Source organism: Cavia porcellus, unplaced genomic scaffold (assembly GCF_034190915.1).
Source record: "Cavia porcellus strain 051 isolate PalLab524CR breed Dunkin Hartley unplaced genomic scaffold, mCavPor4.1 scaffold_6, whole genome shotgun sequence".
Taxonomy (NCBI): domain Eukaryota; kingdom Metazoa; phylum Chordata; class Mammalia; order Rodentia; family Caviidae; genus Cavia; species Cavia porcellus.
The window spans coordinates 72,225,783-72,236,497 of record NW_026947489.1 but is presented as its reverse complement, the minus strand read 5'-3'; the positions used below and the strand labels follow the sequence as shown (position 1 = coordinate 72,236,497).

The 10,715-nt window shown below is 32.6% G+C and overlaps 1 protein-coding gene across 1 annotated transcript; it reads right to left on the bottom strand.

The window, feature by feature from the left end:
* Positions 1-3,792: 3,792 nt before the first annotated feature.
* Positions 3,793-4,743, bottom strand: LOC100724931 (olfactory receptor 4F15-like). Its single transcript, XM_003469500.3, has one exon. It carries the CDS (start codon positions 4,738-4,740, stop codon positions 3,793-3,795), a length of 948 nt encoding a protein of 315 aa, XP_003469548.2. The 5' UTR covers positions 4,741-4,743.
* Positions 4,744-10,715: the final 5,972 nt, after the last annotated feature.

Here is a 10,715-nt window from a genome sequence, read left to right as displayed (position 1 = left end):
GTGTTGTGAACATTATCAGTTTTATTGTGAAGCCATATTTTAGGCATATGTCTAAGTGAAAGAAAAATAATAGAAGGATAGTTCCTAATTTGCTATTGTATAAAATAATGTGTCAATATAGCTCAATTTATTTTTTTATTTTAAAAAAAATATTAAGACAAAAGAGGACATAACAACACAGGTCAGAACAGAACAATTTAAGCAACATAGTGTTTCACCACAAAACAATCTGACATAACTGTAGCTACCATAGTGTATCTTTGCTTGAAGTATTTGAGTATAACTTCATATACTATAGTATCAAACACAACAAGACAGTGTAAAACCATTCAAGAGAATGAAAGTATTACAGGGTACTCAGAACCAACTAACAGTAAATGAACAATGGTTACTATAGTATCTCCTTGTCTATAAAAAATTTTTATACTATCACATATAATAAAGTACAATAAGATACAACATGATAAAACTGATGGAGGCAGAAGAACAAAAAGCTTTGTGGGACTTCAAAACAAGATGATATCAAAATATCACTAGCTATTATAGTGTCTTGTTTTCTCAAAAATAGCTGTTTATATGATCACAGACAATAAAATCAGACAACCCGGAATAAAACCATTCCAACTACTGAGTGAAAACATTATAAGGCTTCAAAGCAATATAATGGGGAATCATGATTACCACATACTTTTATGTATTCTTATCATTTCTTACACTAGGGAAATTATTTGGTATTTATACATGTGAGTTTGATTTATTTTGCTTATGTGTATGGTCTCAAGCTGTGTCCATTTATTTATAAATATCTCAATGTGATCATTCTTTATAGCTGAGTAGTACTCCATTGTATAAATACCACAGCTTTTTTATCCATTTCTCAGGTGATGGACACTTAGGTTGTTTCCAAGACCTGGCTATTACAAATTGTGCTGCTATAAACATGGGTACACATATATCACTGTAGTATGATGTTTTCAGTTTTTCTGGGAATATGCCTAGAAGGGGAATAGCTGGAACGAATGGGACTTACAATCCCAGCTTTTTAAGAAATCTCCAGACTGACCTCAATTTACTGAGAATAAAAATTCATCGGAATTCCTTACAGCAAATAATGAATATTCCCTTTATTTGTCCTCTCTCAATATTACTGATCATTGACCAAATCACTGCCCATCTTATAGTGTATCTTTCTATTACTGTTCTGATAAATAATTAGAAATATACATAAAATGACCAGCAAAATATTGGGGCAGAAAAGAAGTCAAATCATTGCCGTTATCTGAGCTCAAGGCAGTACAGAAATCAACAGGCCTTTACATGGCCTTTACATTTGAGTATCTCTGGTGCTTCCACCCCTTTTCTAGGGGCATCACTAACACTGGATTAGGATTCCCTTTGAATCCTATTTTATATTAACCACTGTTAAGTATCTTATTGTCAAAAAGGGTTATTTTCAAAGGTACTGGGGGTTGGAATTGCAATGTATGAATTGGGAGGGCAAAATTCAACCTACAGAATTAATCCTTGTGATAATTATTGCCACCCTGAGTTTGAAGGCTCAGCCAAATCTTCCAATTTTCTTTAGCTTTCCTAGAAATTTTTTAACACTTTGACTCCAATAAGCCAAATTCCACAGTAGAACTCCAGAATTCCAGTGTACATCAATGTACAACTTAAAAAAAATATTGTTGACCATCTCAATGGTATTTTCTGAACACTGTCAGAGAATATATTTTTTTAAAATCTCAACAAATCATAACATGATTTCCAGTGCCTTCAAAGTACTTTGCAAATTAATTCTAGCTACTTTATTTGAAAATAGGCTTTGTGGTATGGGGCCACATGACCAAGAAACTTTTAACATTTGTGTGGATCTAACTGCTGAAGAAAATTAATATCATGGAATAGTTGCTAAACAATGTATTGAGTGTCACAACTTAAACTGTTTTCTAGATTATTAAAACAGTTTGTCATTACAGTTTTAAGGTAAAGAATTTTGAATGATAGAATTTAAGATTCTGTCATAGATGGGACATTTAATAGGATTACTTTTATTTTTTGACATGAAAAATGGACAGTATGGGAGCCATTATGCTTGATTCCTGACTATAAGATGACAAAGACAAAGTCATTGATAGGGAAGAAAACTCCATCTTAATATGAGAACATAATATCAACAATTAAAGTTTTCCAAAGGATGCTATGTTGCTCTGGGTGCTGGTTGGTTTCCCAGGCCTGAGAGTCTCAGAGCACAGATTTTTATCACTGAACAAGAATAGTATTCATTCCCATAATTTTTATTTCAAGGAGAATAAAACCCAACAATACAAAACAAAATGAAGCCAATCAAAACAAAGAAGTGAAAGTGGTACATAACTTCAAAATGGGATAAAAGGCCATCAACAATGTCTATAGTAATATATTTTGTTATCTTCACAAATGTTGATTTCTTCAGACACAGTAAAATTGAATAAAACAAAACAGAATAAAACCAATCAAAATGGAGCATTGAATAAAACAAAACAATATATTGGAATGAAACCAAACAGTGACAATAATATTGTATTTCAAAAACAAGACAGAAAGAAATCCCCCATATTTCATGTGTTGCATATGGCCATCCTAGTAATACACACTTAGATCACTGCCTTTATCCTACAAAGTCATCAAACAATATAATCTGGCTTCTCTCTCCTGGGCCCCACCTGGTTTGCATGGCTTACTGGAAGACCAAACAAGCTTCTTGATGTGCTCTTCTCAAACCCTTATGGCCTCTCTGACTCATGGTGAACAGTGAACTGGCTTCTCTTCTCTGGGCCCACATGGTCTGACTCATCCCTGTATTTTATCAGTTGATGGGTGAGAGTATATATATGAGGTTGCCCTCTTTAACATTTCTTGAATTTCAAGTTAGTTTTACTTTGATGGCTCGATGTAATTTCTAAATTTTCTACTTCAGTTCATGTTTAAGAGCAAGGTACAATCAAGGTTAAGGGGAAGACAAATTTTGTTCTCATAGTGACCAGATCCCAGATGGCATTCAAAATGCAGTTTCTCCATCAGCTTAATTATTTATTAAACAATTTTTATTTTATTAAACAAATTAAGCTTCTTTCTAAAATTATATTAATGTTACTCATTACATCTATTATGTGCAATAGAATGAACAGAAAGACAAAGATCTGATCAATATAGAATGTCAACCTATTTGTTTCCGAAATGCTGTGACAAGAAAAACTGTACTGTTTAGATGAAAATGTGTTTAACCCAATGAGAGAAGAAAGTATCAATTTAAACAAATAGGTCTGAAAAATATGTACAATGGATCCTATGAATAAACTGAACCTGCTGATTTTTCTGCTAGGGGTGGTGGTGTGTGCCTGTAGCCCTGGTGCTCAGATGACTGTGGCAATGCATTGCCAGAAGTTTGAGGTCACACTGAGGACTACATAGTGAGCTCAATGTTAGCCTGAACTACATGTGTGAGAACCTGTCTCAGAAAACCAAACTAATCCAAATCAAAACAAACCAGATTAAACCAAACCTAAGCAAACCAAACACAAGCAAAGAAACAAAACAAGTAGCTTTTTGGAATAATCAAAATACGATTTACATAAAAATACTATTTTAAACTCTTACATAAAATCACTCATAGGTAGCCTACTAAACATATGATTAAGGTATTAGTTATACATTTGAAATAAACTATCAAATGTTTTGAAATGCTAAATGACAATAAATTTTCTCAAGGTAATAGAGTCCTAAGAGCTTACAGAAAGCACCAATGTGTTCTTATAAATTTTTTAGGAAACTTCCCAAACTCAGTAACTGACTAGTAAGTCTTTTCATTGCAAGCCTCATGTCTTTATTCCTTAGTGTGTAAATGGCAGGATTCAGGATAGGTGTAATCATAAAGTCCACAATGGCAAGAAACTTATCCACTGACACTGTGGGAAATGGCCATGTATAAACAAAAATGCATGGTGCAAAGAACAAAACTACTACAGATATGTGAGCTGAGAGAGTAGAAAGGGCCTTGGCTGACCCTCCTGAAGAGCGTTTCCACACAGTGACCAGGATGAAGACGTAGGAGATGATCAGTAAGAAGAAGGTGCCTGTTGAAATGAATCCACTATTGGCAGTAACCATGAACTCCATTCTGTAGGTGTTTGAGCAAGCAAGCTTTATAAATTGAGGAAGATCACAATAAAAGCTATCTATTTCATTTGGACCACAAAATGGTAAATGAATGACAAAAGCTAGCTGGGCAATTGAGTGAATGAGACCAATAACCCAAGCACTTGACACAAGCAAAATGCACGTCCATGGGCTCATCATGGTCAGGTAGTGCAAGGGCTTGCATATGGCCACATATCTGTCCAATGCCATGGCTATGAGGAGCACCATCTCAGATCCACCCAGTACATGAAGGACAAATATCTGGAGGATGCACCCCTTAAATGAAATGGTATTGTGCCCAGAATATATGTCAGAAATCATCTTAGGAACTGTTAAAGTAGAAAGAAATAAATCAATGCATGAAAGGTTGCCTAAAAAGAAGTACATGGGGGAGTGTAAGTGAGGGTCAATGACCACTGTAAATACAACAAAAATGTTTCCCAGAAAAGTTGTTATGTAAAACACTGTAGAGAAGGTAAGGAGAACATACTGTATTGGTCTAGATGCAGAAAGTCCTAGAAACACAAATTCAGATACCTCAGTGTAATTTTCTTCATACATTGATTTTGTCTGGTATTACCTAGAGAAAAAATAATAAATAATCATAAAAAGAACTTATCCAAAATAAATATTGAATGAAACAGATTTGTGTTATTTTCAAATATTGAATAAAAGAAAAACACACATGTTTACTTACCACAGTGAATTTTGGAAAATTTTGCTTTCATTTTGTTTATTCAGCCAGCTATAATTTCTAACAATCCACTGTATACCAGAAAGTATTTCAGGTTCTAAGATGAAATATGATCATGACTTCAGGTGGAGCTGAACAAATAGCCATAATCAATATATGCTGTGTTAATTAATTTTGTGGAGAGGGACAGAGTATTAAGAGAACAATGTGATTTATACCAAGGATATTTCTCAGACTATGGTGAAGAGACAGGGTACCATTAAACAATGAGTACAGTAAGAATGTTGCCTTTTATCCTACATAGTAAGGAGGCATTGCAAGGTTACAAACAGTAGCCTAATCATATTTCTATTTTCAAATTGTAACAATGTAAGGAACAGAATGAAAATATTAAAGAAACTATAATGACTATCAGGACAGCACTGAAAAACTGTATCACATTATGTGAACAGGATGAAATTGTTCAATCAAGGACCCTCACAATTAAAACTTAAAAAATATGTAACTTGCTTCTCAATATAAACTCAAAGGAGTTTCAGATGATTATTTAAATATTAAAAACAGAAACAAACTTCAAAGAAATATAGGAATACTTGGGTAAATACCAGGTTGGAAAATTCATTCTTAATTATATAGCTACATTAACAAATCAAAAAATAATATTTTGAAACCACTAAAATAGGAACTATTATGTGTACACATTGAGCTATAAAAGATATTATACAATAGGTCTACAGTAATATTTTATATGGATACGTAAGTGCTACAAAATGTAAGTATTATTTATATTATTGTTGAAAACACCTTCAAAATTTCAAATGATCAAGATATTTTATACAAAATTATTTCTTCTTAATTGTTAGAGAAAACAAGGGAAATAGATTTAAAAATGAAAAAATATATGGAGTTTATTGCAAAAGATGATATCTGAATATTCATTAATTATATTGAAAGCAAAACTCATATAATCAAAGGTCACATAGGGTGTTATGTAGCAGAAAATAAATTGTCAAAGTCTTTAAGTATTATAATACCATGGATGAGGCTCTGAAGATGGATGCTTAGGTGCTGGTACCAATGGTACAAACTGATATAGTGTCTACATAAGGCATATTTAAAGAAGATCTCAAGAACGTAAAAGTCTTCTTTACTCATCACTAAGAATACTACCTAAGAAAGTTTGCCTAATAAATTAATGTTAGGTAAACTAAAAAATAAGTTAAGGGAGCACATTACATACATATCTATAGAAAGAAAATTTATAAACAAACTAAATGCTTAGAACATAGAACAATGCTAAGTAAGTACAGTTGAGTAGAAAGTGAAGGTTACAAGTTATAAACTATAGAAATCCTATTTTTTAAAAAATTAACTAGAAAAAATCTAACAGATACTTATCTTTAATATTTATTTAGCTAAATTGATAACCACCATGCTTATGTGCCTTATTAGTTAGAATAACTTGAAATTGTTATGTTAGTACATAAAAATATGGTCAAATATCAATTTTTATACAATTTGATGCAATGTTAATTTTTCTTTATGTAATTTTCTAGACTATCTTTAAGTGGCTAAACATTATAAATGATCTGTCTACACCTGAAAAAAACCCCATGAACTACCCAATTATATAGCGACTACCATGCTGTGGTACAGGCCTAGACATCCTAAGAATTATTGCCATAGATCAGGCATTGTAGCCAAAATAACTGCAGGGGTAATGCTGGAGCTTTTCCGCGAGGGCCCTGGAGGACACGTTTCATAGGGCACGGCTGATGCACAATAGGGTAGGACTGAACAAGGAAGAATGGGGCCAGCTGTAGTGGGGATAGCAACTGGCGTGACTTGCAAGTGCTTCCCAGACATGTATCGATCTAAAAGCTTTAGCAACACAGTGAGTGGAATTAAAATATGAATGCTATGAACTACAAAATCAGTGACTGCAAAATAAAAGAAAACATTTAGCAATCACCAAAACATTTCAGTTTAAAAAGCAGTACTGATAGATTAGTTTCCTGAGTGATAAAAAACAGTGACAAAAAATTTGTTTTTGTTTTCATGTTAGTTATTTTCTAAGTGCTTAAAATATTTTTACTTATAAAATTTTCTTCAAGGATGGGTAAGGTCGTAGATACCTGTAATCCCAGCACTCGGGAGGATGAGGCACAACTTCAAGGTCGGTCCGGGCTACAAAGTGAGTTCAAGGCCAATATGAACCTCATAGTGAGACCCTGTCTCAAATGGAGAAAAATAAATTTTAAAAAAATACTCTCTTCAAAGTAAGGCAAAAATCTTGTCATCAGTCAATCGGAATATTATGAATCACAGAAAGGTCAGTACACTGTCTACAAAGAATAGGTTTCATTTGGAAAAATAGGAAGGCATGCACAGATGTAATAGGAAACATGCATACAGTTTGTCAATAAGCATATTTCCTAAAGTTCAGCTTCATCAATCATTAGGATATCTCATTACTTTTTGTTTTACTAATCAATAGAGAAATAGAGGGGGGGAGAAAGAGAGAAAAGAGGTAGACATGAGAAGGAAATCAGCATTTCTGAAGATTTTTAAAATAAAAATTACTTATATACTTCAAGGTGCTATACATTGAAAATATTTATAATATTTTAAAATGTAAAAATTTATTCCTAGAGATACTAACATAAGAGTGGATGTTTTAAATAAAATGGTAGCATGTTATTTACATATATACAAATTTATAATAGAATGTAACAGAAACATGTCAATAGTGAATGTATTAATTACAATACAGAACATGTCTACCATGGAATAAAGCCAATAAAATCATCCAAAAAGTTCTGTTTATATAGATCTAGAATGATTTCTATATAAACAATAAATAAGAGAATGTAAAATAAAATATTAACAGGACACTTCAAACAAATGTTTGAGCAAACAAAGTTCTCTAAAAATGTGTATGAAGTATTATTTACAGTGAATATTGAAAAATAGGATTTCATTTCCTAAGGCCTACATTTATATGTTATTTAAATGATCTACTGGTAGGTGTTGTAAGTTTGACAGAGAGATGAGTGGTGGGGTGGATATGAGCATGCATGAGTATTTAAATTGATACATAAATGATGCTAGTGGTTTCTTAATAAAAAGTGTTCCTCTTACATCTGGACCCTAGTGAAAACTGATGCTATCAGAACTATTAAAAATAATTGCTTCTCTGGAAATTATCACACACATATAGTAGGTCTGTATTAATTTCTTGTAAAAACCACTTCCAAGATTTTTTCTAAATTTTTAAACAAATGAAATGTACAACAAGAAATTTCCCTCGAACCAAGACAGAATCCAGACTTGTGGCAAAATGATGGTTTTCATTTACTATTGAAAATAGGCATGCATCACTGTTTATTTAAATGCACTTGAAATGAGAAATGGAAAGCAGGAAGAGTGTGAATTTCAACACTATTCATTATCTATATAAGGAAAATAATTGATAGTATTTTAGGCTATTGAGTTTAATAATAACATCCTCACTTACCTGTACCTACCACCTTGTCAAGAAAAGATGCCAGAAAGCAGTATTTCCATCACTCCTGGATCTCTTAAGATGTATTTTCTTCTGCTGCATGCTTAGTATTTCTCACAACTGCTATAGCTCTAAAAACAAACAAACAGCAGCAATGGGTGACCACTTGATGGCCTGTGATCTCATCCTCCAAATCGGTTATCATGGGAATTCTACTTGTGACTCTCTATTGTCTTCAAAATAAAAGTGCTGGAAGTTTTAAAAAACTAAATAGAAATCAGAGGAAACTTGTCTAATAAAACATAAAAATAAATTACCTCAAAAGAAAATTCACATCTGACATTTTGTTTATTCATAATTAAACATGCTTTGGACTAGTATTAGTGAAAAAACAATAGCCTTGACCTTGACAAACAATGTGTACACAAATAAGCAGTCATATGACACTCCTCAATCATACACATTTACTATTGTATATTGTATGAACTCCCTTTCAATGCATTACTTCATTTAGAACTTAATTTTTCTTTTTTTTCAACACATTACATTTTATTATCTTTAAAGTAGTTCTCAAGATAAAAGATATGGGAATAAAAGTTTTTTTTAATTTATTTTATTTAAAAAGATTAAGATAAAAGAGGACATAACAACACAGGTCAGAACAGAACAATTTAAGCAAAATAGTGTTTCACCACAAGATAACCTGACATAAGAGTAGTTACCATACTATCCCTTTCCTTGAAATATTTGAGTATACCTTCAGATACTATTGCATCAAACATAACAAGACAGTGTAAAACCATTGAAGAGAATGAAAATATTACATGGTATTCAAAACCAACTAACAGAAAATGAACAACGATTACTATATTATCCCCTTATCTATAAAAAATTTTGTTTGTACTATCACATATAATAAAATACAAAATGATACAACATGATAAAACCGAGGCAGACAGAAGAACAAAAGCTAGGTGGGACTTCAAAATGAGATGATATTAAATCATTACTAACTGTTATAGTGTCTTGTTTTCTTCAAAATAGCTGTTCATACCATCACAGACAATAAAATCAAGCAATCTAGAATAAAACCATTCCAAGTAATGAGTGAAAATATTATAAGGCTTCAAATCAATATACTGGGGAATCATGATCACTACATACTTTTATATATTCTTATCATTTCTTACACTAGGGAAACTATTTGGAAATTATACATGTGAGATAGATTTATTTTGCTTATGAGTATGGTCTCAAGCTGTGTCCATTTATTTATAAATATCTCAATGTAATAATTCTCTATAGCTAAGTAATACTCCATTGTATAAAAATACCACAGCTTTTTTATCCATTACTCAGTTGATGGACACTTAGGTCACTTCCAAGTTCTCAATACTACAAATTTTGCTGCTATAAAGATAGGTGCACATATATCACTGTGGTATGCTTTCAGTCCTTCTGGGAATATGCCTAGAAGTGGAACAGCTGGAACAGAAAAGATTTCCAATCCCAGCTTTTTGAGAAATCTCCAGACTGACCTCCACAATGGTTGCACCAGTCTACACTCCCACCAACAGTGCAGGAGAGTTCCTTTTACCCAACGCCCTCTCCAGTATTTGTTCCTCGTAGTTTTCTTGATCTTCGCCATTCTTTCAGGAGTGAGATGAAATCTCAGTGTGGTTTTAATTTGCATTTCTCTAATGACTAATGATAATGAACATTTTTTCATGTATTTATTTGCCATTTGTATTTCTTCATCTGAGAATTGTGTATTCATCTCAGATGCCCATTTTTGGACTGAATCTTTGAATTTTGGGGCCTGATTTTTTTTTAATTCTTTATATGTTTTATACAGAAGTCCTTTGTCTGAGGGACAGTTCACTAAGATTTTTTCCCAGTTTGTGGGTTTTCTTTTCACTATGCTGGGGATTTCTTTTGACATGCAGAAACTTTTTAATAAGAGGTGATCCCAGTTATTCGTTCTGGGAAGTATTTCCAGTGCAGTTTGATTCCTGTTCATGAATTCTATACCTTACCCCTATGTCTATAAGGATTTTACCCAATTTGTCTTCCAATAGGTTTAGTGTCTCTGTTTTAATATTCAGATCTTTGATCCATTTAGATTTTAATTTAGTACATGGTAATAGGTATGGGTCAAGTTTTAGTTTTGGGCATGTGGACAGCCAGTTTTTCCAACACCATTTATTTTTTTAACACCATTTATTAAAGAGCCTGTCGTTCTTCCAGTGTTTGGCCCCTTTATCAAAGATAAGGTGGTTGAATGTGTTTGCAGTTGTGGTTGTATCTTGAAATCTATTCCATTGATCTTCAGCTGTT

What these genes read in the sequence shown, in the direction of transcription:
- LOC100724931 (XM_003469500.3), bottom strand. Translation starts at nt 4,740, where the DNA reads ATGTATGAAGAAAATTACACTGAGGTATCTGAATTTGTGTTTCTAGGA.